The 17,879-nt window shown below is 37.4% G+C and overlaps 1 protein-coding gene across 1 annotated transcript in view; it reads right to left on the bottom strand.

Annotated features, from left to right (window-relative positions):
- The window catches only part of GALC (galactosylceramidase), a gene marked incomplete at its 5' end in the record, with an annotated part of 33,740 nt that extends 16,241 nt beyond the window's left edge, over window positions 1–17,499 (bottom strand). The window contains 6 exons of the mRNA XM_009873844.1: window positions 5,182–5,309; window positions 9,716–9,754; window positions 11,335–11,474; window positions 12,896–13,009; window positions 14,954–15,017; window positions 17,431–17,499. Coding sequence (XP_009872146.1) covers window positions 5,182–5,309; window positions 9,716–9,754; window positions 11,335–11,474; window positions 12,896–13,009; window positions 14,954–15,017; window positions 17,431–17,499 — 554 coding nt within the window. The remainder of the gene's footprint in view (window positions 1–5,181; window positions 5,310–9,715; window positions 9,755–11,334; window positions 11,475–12,895; window positions 13,010–14,953; window positions 15,018–17,430) is intronic.
- Between the last annotated feature and the right edge of the window lie 380 nt (window positions 17,500–17,879).

Below are 17,879 nucleotides of genomic sequence, written 5' to 3'. Positions count from 1 at the left end.
TAGGGAAAGCTGCAAAGCTAAAGCACTTTTTGCATATCAAATAGAGAAACCAAAACAACTCCCAGAATAAACTGTCAAAAAAAAAAAAAAAGTACTTGATTAAAAGTGCTGTCACAGCCAATAGGTATCTTCCACATGATAGGAAACTTAAGATTCAATTAAAGGGCTGATAGGACAACAGCCTACGTGATCAGATGTGGGTTAGTAAGGAAGTTTATATTGTTAATCCTTTCACTGCAGCTAAGAGTATAGAGAGCTGAAGTTTTGGCTGTGCTAGTTAAAAATAAGAAAGACAAAAGCAAACTACGAACAAACCACCAAGAAAGTAAAACAGAGAGAACCCCATACCCAATGACATCGACCACTTCATGGAGCTCAGAGTCAAGCAGCAAGACAAAGGAAATGGGCTCCCACAGTCTATCGCTGGCTATGATCCTCACCTGCTGCAGACCGTGCTTATCCAATGTGTATCTCAACAGCTTTGGGGGAAAAAGGGAAAAAAAAAAAAAAAAAAAAAAAAAGAAGAGAGCAAAGAACAGAAGGAAGGAACAAATTAAAAAAATATTTTTCAAATTGTCAAAAATTTATACTGGGAAATGCAGTATCTTCATCGTTATTTGGACATATTCCAAAACTAAATCATGTTCCAGCTCTTGTTTTTACAACTTGGAAACAACTGTTACACCAAACAACTTGTAATAGATTGTCAAGCACAAAGTACCTTCAAAGGAGGACACCTTCTTCCTCTACTATACCAAACCCAAAGTACGTGACAAAAGGAAAGACATTTATTTTTTATTTTCTTATATATACAAAACTGCAGATAAACTTAAAAGACAAAGCACATCACATTTAATGCAAGACATTCTATTTGCAGATCAGCCAGAAGGACCACACACAGGGCAAGGACAACTTAATTATAAACTATAAACCTTGTGAAAGCACAGTAAACACTTAAGAAAAGGAGTCGATTTTACCTATTCTCCCTGCTAATCAACTATTTCAGTTTAACAGTGAAGCTCTTCCAAAACACAACCAACACAAGAACCAAGGAAAACCACATACACATACATACCTTCTTACTCAACCATGGTTTATTTCAAGTTTTAAAATTGCAGCCAGCTTCCCCAGAGGCATCTTAAGACCTTGAAAGTCCATGAAATATCACCTTGAAGACCAGAGGTCCCCTAAACAGTGTTTACTGTACTCATAAATTCAGGTAACATCAAATGCCTAACTACCTTCAAAACATTCTGTATATATCTACTATATACAGTCTTCTCTAACAGGGAACACTACTCGAAAGAAACAGTGCTGCAAAAATTTTTTTCCACAGATCAGAATCTGAACTAGCTTATGTGCAGCATGACAGTAGCCTGCAACATCAAGATTTCCTGCCCCAAGGTCTCAAGAACTTTGCCTGAACACAATGCTAGTGTTACTTCTGCAAGGCATTCTCCTGTTACATCTTGCATTAAAGTCAAGCAGTATTTGGTTTGCAGACTTAACATACGAAGGTTAAAGTATTTAGCAATTAGGGGAGATAACTAGAGAAAAATGTTTTAATGTCCATCTTCAAGACAAGCTCATCAATCTAGCCTCAATTCACAAGAAGGTTACAGAGCAAGTCTTCCCGGAAGCCATTTCCAAGCACAAGAACAGGAGAATGACTGGGAATGACAGCAGGGATTTAGCAACGGCAAATCATGTCCAACAAGCACAATTGCTTTCTATTAGAAGACAACTACCTGTTCCCCCAAAGCAGACAGAAAGGTCGAACCAGGGTGCAGATTGCCGGTAATGTCCCCACGGGCTGATATTAGGGCCAATACTGTTGGATGGTGTCTTTAATGAAACTCAAGAAGTTCACATTTTGCTTTGCTTGCATAAACAGCTTTTGCTTTTCTTATTAACCGGTCTTTACCTCAACCCACGAGTTTTCTCACTTTCACCCTTCCAATTCCTCCCCCCTTCCCTTTGCTGGGAAGTGAAAGAGTGGCTGTACAGAGCTGAGCTGCCACCTGGGGTTAACCCACAACAACGGTTATATGCTGAACAGAAGGGCTGTTATTTAGAGGTAACTAATGGACTGGAAAAAACAGGCTAACAGGGGTTTCATCAAGCTCTACAGATGCAAACACTAAATCCTACACCTGGGACAGAACAACTCCTTGCAACAGTACAGGTTGTAGACTGATGAACAATTCAGCAAGATATAACAACTTTAAAACAAAAGAAAAGAAGAAAGAAAAAGAAAAAAAATAGCACGAGTATGGCCAAACACATGGAATAAGTTGCCCAAAGGGATTGTGAAGATATTAAAGCTGAACAAGCCTGAGCACTATGATCTAACTGCATCTGCTTGATTAAAACCAGAAGACCCTGAGATGGGGACAACCTTTTTAGCAAGGCCTGTTGCAATAGGACAAGGCATAACGGTTTTCAACTTTTTAGGATGTTGGGTAGTGATAGGACTAGAGGGAATGGATTGAAGCTAGAGATGGATCAGTTCTGTTTGGACATTAGGAAGTAGTTCTTCACCATGAGGGTGGAGAGACACTGGAACAGGTTGCCCAGAGAGGTGGTGGAAGCTGGAACTTGATGATCTTTAAGGTCCCTTCCAACCCTGACAATTCTATGATTCTATAAAAGAAGGTAGACTCAGTCTAGACATAAGGAAGAAAGTTGGTTTTGTTTTTTTTATAATGAGGGTGGTGAAACACAGGAACAGGTTGCCCAGAGAGGTGACAGACGCCCCATCCCTGGAAACATTCAAGGTCTGGATGGACAGGGCTCTGAGCAACCTGATTTGGCTCAAGATGTCCCTGCTCACTTCAGGGGAGTTGGACGAGATGAACCTTTAAAGGTCTCCATCCCAAAACATTCTATGATGGCAAACAACGTGTTCAGGAAGACTATTCCTTCCACCAATGCACCTGAAACACTGAATGAGAACAGCTTGGTAGCTTTTGTTCTAATGAGAAAGCATGAAGTCCTCCATCTTCCAAATCACAAGCCAGCAGACAGCAAACATGTAAGGGAAAAAACGGACATAGAAACTTTACCTTAAATCGACTTTAGACATGTTTCAGATTGCTATGGTATTTTAGGCTGGGATAAAGCTCCATGGGGAGAAGTGGCATCAAGGTAAAAATTATCAGATGCAAAAAAGAAAGAAAAGGAAAAAAGAAAATTAAAGGAAACAGAAAGAAATTGAAAGATCAGTTACTCTCTGTGGATGGATGCCAAAGCAATAATTTCAATTATGTTGATAATTTCTAAGTAAAAGAGTATAAATTTAATCCCAAGTTTCTATTCCAAAACAGAACAACTAAAAAAAAGTCACAGAGAGGGTTATACTTGAAAAGAGATTACAAAACAACATATAGGAAAGGATTTCTGAGAAAAGAATTTAAGAGTATTTAGGAACACAGACTGACTAGATTTTGCAAACAGATAGACATGGCTATCTCAGAGATACATAGATACAGTGTACTATTAGCAACTTTCTGACTCTGAGCATTTAAAGGACGGATGTCTACATAATCTTATCTTTTTCTAGGTCAGCAAGAACTCTGGTAGTTGGTGGCTCAAAGTCAGCATTGGCTGAGAAACATGGTGTTCTCATTTTGTACTAATCTTACTTTCTTCACGAATAATAATACTACCGCATAGGAAATATTCCCCTAACTATTTTTTTTTTTGTAATAAGCATGGGTAGGGAAGTTGGATAAGAATCCCTATGATATTAAAAAAAAAAAAATGACATCTGACAAAAAGAATTTTAAATTTTAAAGAACAGCTAAAAAAACCCAAAAATGGTACTTCTAGCCTTCATTCTGTCAAGCTCTAAAAGAAATAAGAGCCATACACACTCACTGCACTCATTCTCCAAGTTCCATTGGTATGGAAAACCATTTCCTATTGCACTATAACTTGCTAAGGTGCAAGTCTCACGTAACGTAAGAAAGTTAAAAGTTTTTAAACCAAGTAAGTTACTCAATGCTGGCATTAAAATTGGTATTTCACAGGCAGCCACTTTCAGGTTATCACTGTTTACAAGATTAACACGTATGAAAGCAGTTAATTTATAAAATCCATGCTTAACTGATTGGCTATAACGTTCAAACCATGTATTAATTTAAAGAATTATGAGCATATCACTTCCTTTATATACAGATAAGGATAAATGGCACATTAGTGACCACTGGCATGTTCTTAGCACAGTACAGTTAACAAGAGGTAAACAAGTTAAAGTAACATAAGTGAGCAATTTATATATGTACAGGTCATTTCTACTGGGTACATGGTTTAACTTTAAAACACCTACTTACAGTTTTGAGAAATCAGAGATTACCAAGAAAGCAAGAGCAGCAGAATGAGCATCAAGCCAGCTGACACAAGCAAGGCAGTAAGAAAGGGTATTATGTAGCAAGAGTGGAGGCAAACAATCAAGTTCCCATTTGCTAGAACTACAACAGGGGGCACTCCTAGGTGCTAAAATTGAGATAGGTTGTATTAATTTTAAAACAAACTTTGGATACTTGTATTTATTTCTACTTTACTGTCTGTGTGTGTACTTCCAATACTATCTGTTTTCAGATGTAAGCAATAAACTCCTAGCTTTAGGATATGACCAGAAAAATCTCCATCGTTTAGCTGGTCAATAGGGCTGGGACAAAGGCTGGACTCGATCTTCTAGGTCTCTTCCAGCAGATACGATTCTATGATTCTATGTAACAGAGAATGCTGCAAGCATGGGAAGTCCCAGGATGGTAAGTTCTCATGTGAAAGTTCAAGTTCACCTGAAACTAAAACTGACTGCAGACAAAGAATTAAGTCCTAACGTTTTTCTGACTTTGAAGATGCAAGCACAGATTAACTACAAGTCTCCTGTCATCCACTAGTGCTAAGATAAGCCTAAAGCATAGTTCCTAACTCAACACTTGAAAGAAATGATGGAAGAGCAGTAAGGTTACCTCACACATGTACTAAACTGAAAGAAGAGAGGAAGACAGGAAAAGAATAATCAGTCACCACTGTACATGCTGATGAAAAAACTGGGAATGGCTAGGAAGTATGAAATGAGAATACATGACTTCTCAAAATGTAGATGAAGATTTACTTACAGAAACGAATCAATAGGCAATGTGTAAAACTCCTCCCTTCTTCCACACTTACCCGACTACCTCAATAGCATCATTAAGATAGGGATCAACTATCATCTCATTTGAAATGTTCCAATCTCCATCTGCAGCGATGATGCCAATGTTCCTTAGACCCAGTCTGTCCAAAGATTGTCGAAGCACCTTAGTAACAGATAACACCACTTAAAGTACAGCCTTCATCAACCAGGCAACATGAAAATTTAGGACTGAAAACAATTTAAGAACTGTAGGAGGAGTCGGTGGAACCGCTTGTCTTCAGACCAAGATGAATAAGAAAAGTTTTCACTTCTCAAAGGAGAGCCATAATGATACTTATGGCAACATTAATTATAAGTATTTTTAACACTAAAGGGTTATCTATGACATTTAGATAGCCATCACATAAAAATGTGCTTCCCATCTCCTGGATTACTTTTGAAATCTCATACGCATACGTGTACTCCACACAGACAATCTCAACATAATGACTCCATCCACTGCATGCATGCAGTTCTCTACATATGAGTGATGGACTTACCATGAAGTTTGTCACATTAAATTGATCTAAAAATGAGGACTGATTGGAATGTGGAAGTGGATGTGCCTCCACAAGTGGTCAGAAGTGAAAGTTAACCTGATCTTAAAAAAAAGTATATTGAGAAAATAATGACTGATTTTTTAAAATAGGCAAGACCTCGTAATCATTCAGTTCTCTGCCAAACATCTGTCCTTTTCAAGTGACAGGCACTTAAGCATTTTTTTCACGGGCTATTTTGCTGAATGAAAAAAAAAACTAAAACCTCAACGTTTTAAGTGTCTAAGTTCACCCACCTCTCATATGTCTCGCTAATTTTCAGAAACTTAATACATAAAACCAGAATTGTGTATTTACAACAAAACTGAGAACAGTCAGCTTTGAATTCAAACGCGCCAGCAGAAGAGAATTCCTATTCTGACTTTCCAGTTTCTCTGTACTATTTTGCTGTCAGGATGATGAACCTCTCACATCTGCCTGTGGAATTTCTTAGATAATATACACCCAGGCAAAATACACTCAGCTCTAACAGTTAAGACAAAATTTGGCTTATAGAAGGCTGGTATTATACAAGCAGGTTTTATCTGAACACTTAAGAAAAAAAAAATTATTTAAGAGTATTTTCAGCAGCTGCAACATACAATCACATCTGAAAATGGGCATAATTCCATGGTCTAAAATCCTGTTTTCAATCTTGGATATAAAGGAATTATATGTGCTGTATGCATGCATGTGAAAGATTTTTCCAAACATTTGAGAACCAGTAGGCATGAATTATTAAATATTTTTTGTAACAGATCTCCAGCAAAGTGAAGAACAGGGAGCATTTCTACTTGGATGTGCAGTCAAATAAGGATACAAAGCAAAATCCAAGTAATGGTGACAATGAAAACCTAGATCTAAAGGACATAAAACTTATTAAGAAAAGTAGCAATGAAGTTCTGTTCAGTTGCTTGAAGTCTTTGAAGCATAAAATTTACTAGAAGAAAAATTCATAATGGTGGAAATACTTACTGTAATGTGCTTGCAGTTTAAAGCTTTCTAGCTAGCTACACCTTCAGAAAAATTGCCCAACCATAGAGATAGTTCAGAAGAACAAAATAACTAGAAAGGTTTCACAGTTTCCATGTTAAAAGATAAGTACCAAGGACACAACTGTAGACATTCAAAATACATTCCACAACATATGGAGAACGTTTCCCCCCCCCACCCACTATTCACGTTTATTTAAGATAACTCCTTAGGTTTTAGGGTTAGTTTAAGATGTCAGTATAAAAACACAATTGGAAAAATAGGATTTTCTTGAACAGGAATTTATAAGCAATTCTACATAATAAGAAACATAACTGGCACCTTAATGGATGAAGTAACTGAAATAACTTCTTACAAGTAAACATTCAGAAAGATAACTAAGAGCTTATCTATGTCATCTATTTGTCAGAAAACATTCGGTGTGCAACGGCACACTTCAGTAAACAGACCTCTTTCTGAAACAGCAGCCTGCAAATAGAACTATCACAGGAATGAATGGTAAAATAGGTGTTAAATAGAAAGTCTTATATCAGTTAATGTACAGGGGATGGAAGGCTAAGACTTTTCAGCAAATATTTGGGTGCTTTTAAGATCAACTTTTAAAATAAACTCCAAAGCCAAAAGCTTAGTCCCAGTTCAACAGCATTTAAAAAGCTAACAACTAGAATGCCGCACCTACACTCAGTGGTCTGTTCTCCACATTCGCTCTCCCCATGTTAGGAAGCCAAGACAAACAGATGAGAAATCCTCCAACCGACATGACACAGGACTGAGCAAAACCGAACGTTTCTATTTCTTACAAGACATAGAAAGTCAGAAAATCAGTTTTAAGAAGAGAGTCAATCAGTGACACAGGGAAATGAGATCTGCCTTTTCTCTCTGATGATTCTCAGCCTCACAGGCATTCCAAACAACCTTACATCTAGTCAGTGAAGAAGTAAAACTTGTTGCTCAGAAAAAATAAAAGTTTAAAAAAACTATTATCTCTTTATCTTCCATCTTACTTACATTGTTTTATTCCAGCCTGCAAACAAGGGTTCCCAGTTCTGTTTGGTTTCGCTTCTGATATATACATACTAAATAACTATAGAGATTTCTACCTGAAGTCACACACACACACACGTTTCCCACTCCTCCCGTACCAGCACAACTTACCTTTGATTAGGACTACTCTTTAGAAGACTACTAGTATCCTTAGTGATTTCTTCACTAGCCTATACCTGATTTATGAATCACTTCAGTTTTTCAGAAAGAAAAGCCTGGAACCCACATTGCTTGAGCCTAAATACAACAGAAAGTGTGTAACTCCTGAGGGGGGTGGTTGTAATACAGAGAGCACTCTATAAACTTGATCCTCAGCTTTAAAAAAAGTTAGGCTATGGTTTGTGCTGAACACGCACTGGGACAGGGTATTTTAGGAGGATTTTAAGCACACCCAGTGAACGAGTTGAGACAGGAATTTACCTTCACTAGAAAAATCTGAAGAGTCTGCTAATCCACCAGCTTTGTTACTTAATATGCCAAAAGAAATAAGACACCTTGACACAGAAACCAAGATATCCTGCTATGACACATTTCAGTGTATTTGTGCTTTCTCTGGAAGGGATTTTATAAGTCGTTCGAAAACTCCAGTGCCAAAAACTCTGTGTCTAAAAGTAGGCCTGGAGCCTACAAAAGCGAGAGTCTAGAAAACAGCTTTAATGAAATTAGTTGTGAAGTATACATAACAGAATTGGGTGTAAGACGTGATAAGACTTGGAAATTGAGTTACTGTGGTGGCAGTGAACCCAGTAAATCAATTTAAAATACATAATTAATTAACATATTTGTTAGCTAGAAACCCATAAAGCTGGATATAAGGTATTCCTCTATTTATTTATTTATTTGACAATGTATACAAACAGCACAGAGCTTTCTGCCAGGGTTTCCCATCTTCCCTCAGTCAAAGCATTGCACAAAACACAGAAAACAGCTATAAGGGCATTCATCTAATTCTACATTCTAGGAAATATCACTTAAAAAAAATGCTTTACAGAAAAACATCCAGTTTTCAGGAGCAGGCAGAATTTGATATATGCCAGTCTCACAAAAAATACTTAAAGATACTTTTTTGTTCTTATTGCCATGTCAAGTTTAACTGTTGTATGCCATTTCCTGTATCATTCTACTAAAGCGAATCATTGAACAAAATAGCTACAGAGTTGCCAAGAGTAAATGATGTGACTAAACTCATTCAGTGTACACTGACTGTAAGAACTGAAACTTTTCTAACAGCCATTAATTGATTAACTTTAAGCAGATGGGATCCAACCCCTGCTGAGTTCTAAAAAAAAAAACAACAAAAAAACCAGCAGCAACAAGGAAATGAACAAAGCATAAGCTGCACTTCAGATTCCACTTCAACACAGCATAACAAACAGAAGTGTATTTTCAAATAAGGGTAGGGGGCAGGCAGAAATGAGAGAGATTACAGATATCCCAAGGTTGGTTATGCGAAACACTGTGTTCTTCCAACTCTCCTAGAACAGGAGGTACTGAATTTTGCACAGCTAAAACCACAGAGCCTTTACTATGTTTTCCATAAAATAATAACATGGAGTTTTATAACAATAATTTAAGGGTATTATATCCACTGGAACTTTGGTACAGAATAGTAATTACAGATCTTTGACTTATAACTATATCCAAGTCAGTATAAAGATGATGAATTTGTATGATTTCAGCAGCATCAGCTGGAGCTCCCATTAAAATGTAGAGGTCCTATAGATTTAGCATAAACTGACCCACTTAAAGTTCAAAACAACAGTTTCAGACATACAGAAAAAACAGATCTAGAGATGTGATCCTGTTTGTGTTCCTGCAACTACAGGAAAGAGTTCAGTAAGTGAAGTAGTTGCAGGATTAAGGTTCCTTTTCTAGGGAAATTCAGAAAAGCTAATTGTTTACATGTGATAACAAGGGCAAACATTTCACTTTAGAGAAGTAAGAAAAAAATACATACCTTAATATATTTGCTACTAAACGCCCTTTCATTCCATATCTATAAAGGAAAAGCAAAAAGCCATTTAGGAAAATCAGGATATGTCAATGTGTAATGAAAGATTTTGTTTACATACATGGAGACCATACAATCCATTAACGAACTCCATGGTTTCAGAGGAAAGTGCCATGGTTGGTTTTGTTACCATCTCTTCAAGGGTAAATTCTGTATTAAAATTCAAAATATCTGCTTGTTTATCTATCTCTAAGGTCAGCTGATTGCATTCTTGATGAAAAGAACTCTAGAGCTGCTTCAGCTCTACAATGGTGGCAGTGTTACACACGACATTCTTACCTTTCTAATTTACATAGGACTATATATGTATTTGAATAAAAAAAGATATCCAGCCTAGGTTAATGACAGAAAATTGTTTTGTTGCTCTGGATTTTCCATCTTTTACAGAAAGAATGTTTAAGCTAAACACAGCTCAAAATTCAAAAGCAGGAAAGCTGGTCTTCCTTTCTGCCAAACACCCTGGCCAGTAAAATGCACAGTCAGAAACCTCCTTACTTTTTCTTGTTCTAGCCACATCATGAACACTGTGACTTACACTCCCCACTAAAGGTGACAGTATCCCCTTGTAGGTGTAGACACAGCTGAAATAAGTCAGCAACATCAAGTGAGACGCTTTCCAGAGAAGATATACAACAGATATACCTTCCCACATTGCAGCAGAAAGCTAAGTATTCCTTCGAGGGATGGAAACCATAGCGCTTCCACACCTTTGCTCTAGACTGCTGAAGTGATTTGCAGGTTTTCTGCAGTTAAACAACAGCCTCATTTCAAAGCACTTAGAAGTCCAAAATCAGTGTTTCAGTAAGCATAGCACTGATTTTAGAGGAATCCTACACGCGCATTTCCTTACCAGAAGAAAAAAATTAAGACTTGGATCTCAGTCAAATAATGACCTTGAAAAGCGTTTTTACAGGTTGCCTGCTGCTTCTCATCTCCAGATTATGGTCTTTTTCTCAGACATTCATTCACTACTTCCATATACTGCACTGCAACTAATACAGTAGTTATACTGTAACATATGCACCTTCCTCTACTAAAAATAACGCAGGTAAAAATGGAAGAAGTTGTAGAGGATTGCCTTTCTTCAAATAGCAGAAATTTATGCAAAAAAAAAGCAGTATTTTATGCCATTTTATGTAAACAGCAGTATTTTATGCCAAGAAGTCATAATGGCTGACGTTCTCAAACTTTGTCTTAACTAATGCTTTTCGTTAGCTGCTAACTGCTGAAACAGCAAGGCAGAACAAGCACAGCAGAAAAGGACAAGTCCAAGACTCAAAGACATTTCAGAATTCTCAACTTCTCTAGTAATGTTGCTCTAGAATTGGGAAGACAGGAGACCAGCAACTTTACACCAGTTCTGCTTTGATTTAAGAGCCATTACTGCAGAAAGACTGTAAACTAACATAACTTCTGCCTTTTCCTTCACAACAGAAAAAGGCAAACTTGCAATTGCAAAGTAATTTTTCTTCCCATCCCCATCCTCCAGTAATCAAAGAGAAACAAGGCAAAGATCTTGGGAATGAAGACAGAGGAAAATATACAGGAGATTCCGCTTTACTGACCCCAATATAATCAATGTCCAAACCATGATACTGTTTAGCTCCTAATATCCAAGAAATAACATAGTAAGCAGTGACATCTGGATAGTCATAGGGCCAGTTTTCACCCTTCCCTATCCATCCTGGAAATGTCCAAGGTAATCCTGGAAAGAAAGAGAAAAACAAATGAATAAGATAAGTGGCTGGTCTATATTACTCAGTAAACTTCAATAACCAGCTGTAATTCGTTCTACCTAAGACGAAGGAGCAGACGTGCACTTCAAATTCACATAGTTCCAGTGAAGGCAAGGAAATAAAACATTTATCTGGAGAGTATGTTCTAATATAAATTGTGATCAAACATATTAATAGCTGCCTTTTTTTTTAAGCTAGAAAACTTTCATTATTAAAAAACAACTGACTAGATATAATCTTTCAGTTGTGTGGTATTAGCTCTAACAGTGTTTAAAGTCCCAGAATTAAGGATAAAAATTTATAAAGATATAGACAAAGGATTAATATCACACACAAAAATTTGTTAATCTCCTGAATGTGAATTTCAGAAGTGATGATCTGATTATAACAGATGAAGGAAAGTTATGATAATGAAATAGCATTTCTGAGTCTCAGCTGTTTACTGGATCTTGCAGTAAGTAAGAACAACAAATTAATCTAAGCAGATCCTGCTAAGCTTTCAGCTAACTTTCAGGTAAACTCAATGGCAAACCCTTCTTTCTTTGTTGAGAGCTTGATTTGAGGGATCTATGATTAATCACAACTAATCATAGATTGTAAGCTTACTGCTTGTCATCGTGCCTATCTAGCAGAACCTGACTAGCAAATCCTGCACCAAGTCATGCCTTGTGGCTGGGTATGACAAAACCTGACCCCTGGAAGAAGGAGGATTAGATACTTTACAAACTTACTTTAAGAAATATATCTTACATTGTTTCATGTGAAATACATTTTGCAAGGCATTTCAGCTAACACCTAGGGTTCCACATTTGTACTCTCACAGCACACACACAACCCATGATCTCCACAGGGAGACAGGAAAGTCCTCTTACAACAAAACTACATACATAAGACAGATCAGAAGACAAGAACCACTGTAGTGGGGAGGGAATGATGAATTTGTAATAAGAACATACAATTTTATTTAGTATGTCTAAGATTTACAGATTTATACCTCCTGTAAGTTTACTTTATCCCTCCCAATTTTTTTACTCTATTATTCAGAAATTCAGCTCCGATAAATCATATTTGTTCATTGCTGTGATGCAGTCTCAGCATTAACGTTTTTTGATACGAGCAAATGATTAGCCATCCCTTACTTATACTACTTGTTCCATACATTCTTGTTATGCTACTTGTTACGCTTACACAAGAATGTTGTGCTACTGTAGCAAAGTAAAGCATAGTAACTTTAAGTGAAGCATCAAGGCAAGCTTATCTGTCTATTACAGCACCAGAACATCTGCCCATTAAAATCAGTATGCTAATTAATGGTCAGATATGTAATTTAGTTAAGCATTTTAAAAAAAAAAACCCCAATGTTTAAATCCAAAAGCTTGAAGTAATATACCAATCAGTTTAATTTGGGGGTTCCTCTTTTTAGCCTCTTTCATCAGCCACCATTCATAGCCTCGGAAGTAGTTCTCATCATTTTCATAGTGCATATGGGAGGGTTCAGTGCCATCTAGGAAGGAAAGAGACAGGCAGCTCACGATTATTTCCTGTGTCATAAGCTCTTACTCATTAGGAAGCTTTCGGTATTGCTCAGTGCCATGGTATGCAAGCACATATCTCCAACACGGTTCACGCATTCCTTGGTATGTATTTCAAAGCAAAATGAGTAGTGGGAGGGAACGTGCTAGACTTGCTACCCTTCATTCTTAGCATGTTGACTTAGCATAAATTCAACATTTTTTAAGGGACTATGCCTGTTTTTAATGTCAGAAGGTGATTAACTATGAGGCATTTTATATCCCTAGTTATGATAACACTAAATCTATATTCATTATTATCTTGGTCCCAACAACTGATAGGAAAGTTAGAACATTATGATCAGGAGGGGAAAAAAACAACCAACCAAACAAACAAACAAAAAAAAAAACAACCCTCACATATCTATAGAAGCAGGTTATATCTAAACCAAAAAGCAAATAAAAGAAGGTTATATTTTTTTATGCAAGCGCCGTCCAGGGAAGAAGAAGAAAGGAACTGCCACGAAAGTCTTCCAGTGACAGGGAAGTTATTTTTTAATTTTTACAGTAAAAGATCTAGTTTATACTTTCCATGGTGCCTGTGACTGCAGGAACAGTTACTGGAATTGAAGGCTACGCACTGAATTCCCTCAGGCAAAGGTAAACAAACTAGAAAGGTGCAAAAGAATCAGTGTTGCATGGGAAGGCATTACACACAAGTCAATTAATAACTTGCTCACGCAAGTGCAACAATTACTTACGCTAAACTATATGCTTAATCGTTCCAAAGATCTCTTCTGACAAGACTTTTTTTTTTCCATAATGAAGCCTGCTGAAACCACACATTTTGTTATAGAAGAAAAGGATTCGGGTTTTTTTACCTTACTAACACTTGACTATGTGGAAGTTCTATTTGTCAAAGAACAACAATTAAGATTCCAAACTTAGACTCCCAGTCACACTTCAAAGAGACCCTTGATCACACTTCTGAGCTCAGAATAAAAACTACAGTCTAGTGTGTTAAGACAAATAGATTTTATTGTTCTCCTTCTAAAACCTGCAAAGCCATCACACAAGTATTTATATTTTCCTTAGCCAGCAGCAAGAGAGTTTGAAGAAAAGGCCTGTACATGCACGAAGACAACGCTATTCTCCTCTAACCAGAATACCGAGCTGTTAAACCCATTATACTCTTCACTAGGTTAATTTTTCTTAAGTAAGTAAATCAAAGAATGAAAAAAATATCTAAGTACACAAAAATAGACATTTCAAAAAAATATATTAAAAAATGTCAAAGACAGATGCTATGCATTTTATACATTAATTGAGTCTGCTTTAAGTCCGTTCTTGACATGAACAAAATTTACTTCTGGGGAGAAAAAAACCCACAACCAAATAAAAAAGAAAAAAGATACAAAGAAGAAAGATACAAATTGTTTCTTAGTTAGTTCGTTATTTAGTTACTACTTCCCAGCTTCTCACCACAAGCAGTTACTGAACAGTTTATCCTGTAGGTCAATATAGAAGGCCAGGCAAATTACACCAAGATGTTCTTATTTGCAACTGTGGCCAGGCAAAAAAAACAAAAACAAAAATAAAAGTGTCTTCCAATAAGCTGTCTTCGCATGTTCATACTTTTAAGACATAAACTACCTAATCCTACCAAGTTTTACAGTCTACATTGCAAAACTGGTGTCTGAGAAATGCTCTGCAATTCAGAAAGCTACTAGAGCTTCACTAATCTTGGTGGGAAAAATATCATGAGTGTAAATTCCTCCTCTGCAATTAGCAGACAAAAGCATTGCTTATGCTTTTCTGCAACTTCAGTAGCACTACAGAATGCATCTCCATGCTTCAGCTGAAGTGACACACAGGGCACGTTACTTATGGCACCACTGCAATACAAAGTTAAACCCTGCTCATGCAAAATCCATTACCTGTTGACTGTCCATCGCCTCCAATCTCTACTTTGAGGATATGTAAAGAAGCACCAAAATTTGGCTAGAAAGAGACAGAAAATCTGTTTCAGAAAAACTGAATCGTGCTGTTAACAAGGAGGATGCAACAAGCGTACGATTTTGAGGATGCTAAAAACTCAATACTTTCTCTTTTAAACACCAATCATATATGCAATGAGAGATAATACAAAATTCTGCTTCAAGAGGAAATACGGCAAGATAAATAGTACGCTTATCTTTAGTCTGTTTCCCTGACTCTTGCACTATTAACGCTTCTCTCCAACTGTGCAGATTTTAAACTGGTTACATTCAAGAAAATACTGAAGCCTTCTTAAAGTTGAACATGGGCTATACAACGGTATTTTTAATGTTATTAGAAGTCAAGTCTGTTTTTAAAACCCATTTATTGAAGTTAATATTTCTGTAAATATTCCTTGGTTGCTTATGTCAAAGACCATACATACAGGTTATAAATAATCTGCTACCTACAGATGGAAGGCACGAGAGAAAAGACACACCACACTGGAAAACCAGCGTGCACCCAATCCACCAACATCTTCACCCTGTACCTGAGTTCTGGAGCAGAATATAAAATCCAAGCTCATACAGGCGACCCTACTCCTAGCACATTCATCTAACCACTAGTGGCTTAAGAGTTGCTCAAGCCAGAAGTTACAATTAATTATTATTTTAATATCCACTAATGAGCTAGCCTCCTGCACAGAATTACCCATGTATAATTTTGGCATCCAGAAAATGTTTTAACATGTGAGAATGCAGTTTGATTAAAAAATATGCTTCATAGACAACCGTTTGCTTGGCTTACAAGTTTTGGAATTTTTAATTTGCTTTAAACAAGGAGCAAACATTCCCAGTTTACCATTTCTGACATTTCTGATTTGAAACTTCTAACATAACCGCTCTCCCACTCCTATTACGAAAGTTGACTGACATTAAAAGAAAAGGAGAATGAAGTAAGGTACACCCCTCCTAGGTATCTTGACAGCTTAAGAGGTTTTGGTAAAAGAACATGTAAAAAATTCTTTGAAAATCATGTTCTCTCAGCAAGATTTTCTTTGACCACATGTCTATTGATTCCTTCAGAAAATTCATATTTGTAACACAGTTTTTGTCTCAAAAAAACATAGGTTTTGATCCCTCAGTCATATATTATGCCTTACTCTACCCTTTAAAAACAACTCTTTAAACTACAAAGTAAATTATTCCCCTCCAGGCATCTGGATTATACTACCTGAAAGTGACATGACATCCTCTTCCAGGAGAGTACTTCACAGTGCCAAAAGCAAAACAAATTATTACTGTCCAGTGAGATAATCTTACCATATATTAAGTTGGGTAACTCCACAGGTTACACTTGCTACCTAAAGCAGCTTACAAACCAGGAACATTCACACACCTTCTAGGGCAACTGCACTCATACTTGAGACTCTTCTGGAATAGATATACTATTGAAATCATGCAGCCTGTACAGTTGCTTTCACATTATGCGATCTATCTGTCCTCCAAAAAAGTCAAAACTGTCTCAGGGACCCCACTTCCTGCAATCTCTATGAACAACTAAACCCCTCGTTTTATTCACAAAAACGATTTGATCCTTATTAAGCACACACGGATGATCAAAGGGCTGGAAGAGACCATAAAAATCATGTAGCTCCAACTGCCCTGCCATGGGCAGGGATATCATCCCCTAGACAAGGTTGCTCAAAGCTCCATCCAACCTGACCTTGAACACTTCCAGGATGGAGACATTCACAATTCCTCTGGGCAACCTGATCTGTTCCAGTGCCTCACCACCTTCAGAGTAAAGAATTTCTTCCTAATATCTAATCTAAATCTACCCTCTTTCAGTTTGAAAGTGTTACCCCCTCATTCTACCACTACACTCCCTGGTAGAGGCCCTCCCCTCCTTTCCTGTAGGCTCCCTTTAAGTATGGGAAGGGCGCTATAATGTATCCCCAGAGCCTTCTCTTCCCCAGGCTGAACAGCCCCAACTCTTTCAGCCTTTCCTCACAGGGGAGGCGCTCCAGCCCCCGATCACCTTCACAGCCCTCCTCTGGACTTGCTCCCACAGGCCCATGTCTTTGTTATGCTCAGAGACCCAGACCTGAAGACAGTACTCCAGGTGGGGTTTCACAAGAGCAGAGTAGAGGGGGAGAATCACCTCCCTTGAAAACATATCTCTTTAAATGTATTGTGAAAACACAAAAGGCATTTTCATAATAATTTGAAGGAAAAGTCTCCTGAACAACATGCTGGTTGTCCAAACAGCCACAAAAATATAAGGTTCTGATAAAAATCAACATTAAAATATACATTTTACAAAACGGGATTTTGCCTGATTACAGGTAGCATTGAATATACTATCGGAATTCCAACATCAGACACTAAAAACTTCCACATAAAATTAGACATTGTAGCAGTAAAACTGACTTTACCTTGAACAGATAATCTAAAATCTGGGAGCGGTAAGGTTCTTGGTAGTTCACCAGAAGTCTAGATGTGGCCTAACATGGAAAGGAAACACAAAGACATGAAAACTTAACTTTCAAACATGTAAGTGCGTTCCAGTCTGTCAATCTAAGACTTTCACATCACTACAAAAATAATTACAGTACTAAGAACTCAGCTAAGACTCTTGAAAAACCCTTTCCTAACCCTTTGATCATGCATTTCTGGTTTCATAAATTGCAATTGCCTTTCTCAAATTACCTGCAATTTACTCCAAAGAGAGTCCAAAGAACAGAGAAAGAGATGCCACAAACTTATCAGAGCCAAAAGGCAGCTCCCTCCCAGGGCCACTTCTCCCACTTTACTCAAACCTCCCTGCTCTGGCTCACCATGTACCAAAGGCAACGAGAGCTGGGGGGACACACAGTCAGGAAGG

This window comes from Apaloderma vittatum, unplaced genomic scaffold (genome assembly GCF_000703405.1).
Source record: "Apaloderma vittatum isolate BGI_N311 unplaced genomic scaffold, ASM70340v1 scaffold12217, whole genome shotgun sequence".
Taxonomy (NCBI): Eukaryota; Metazoa; Chordata; class Aves; order Trogoniformes; family Trogonidae; genus Apaloderma; species Apaloderma vittatum.
The sequence above is the reverse complement of the archived record's forward strand: the minus strand, read 5'-3'. Positions and strand labels throughout refer to the sequence as shown.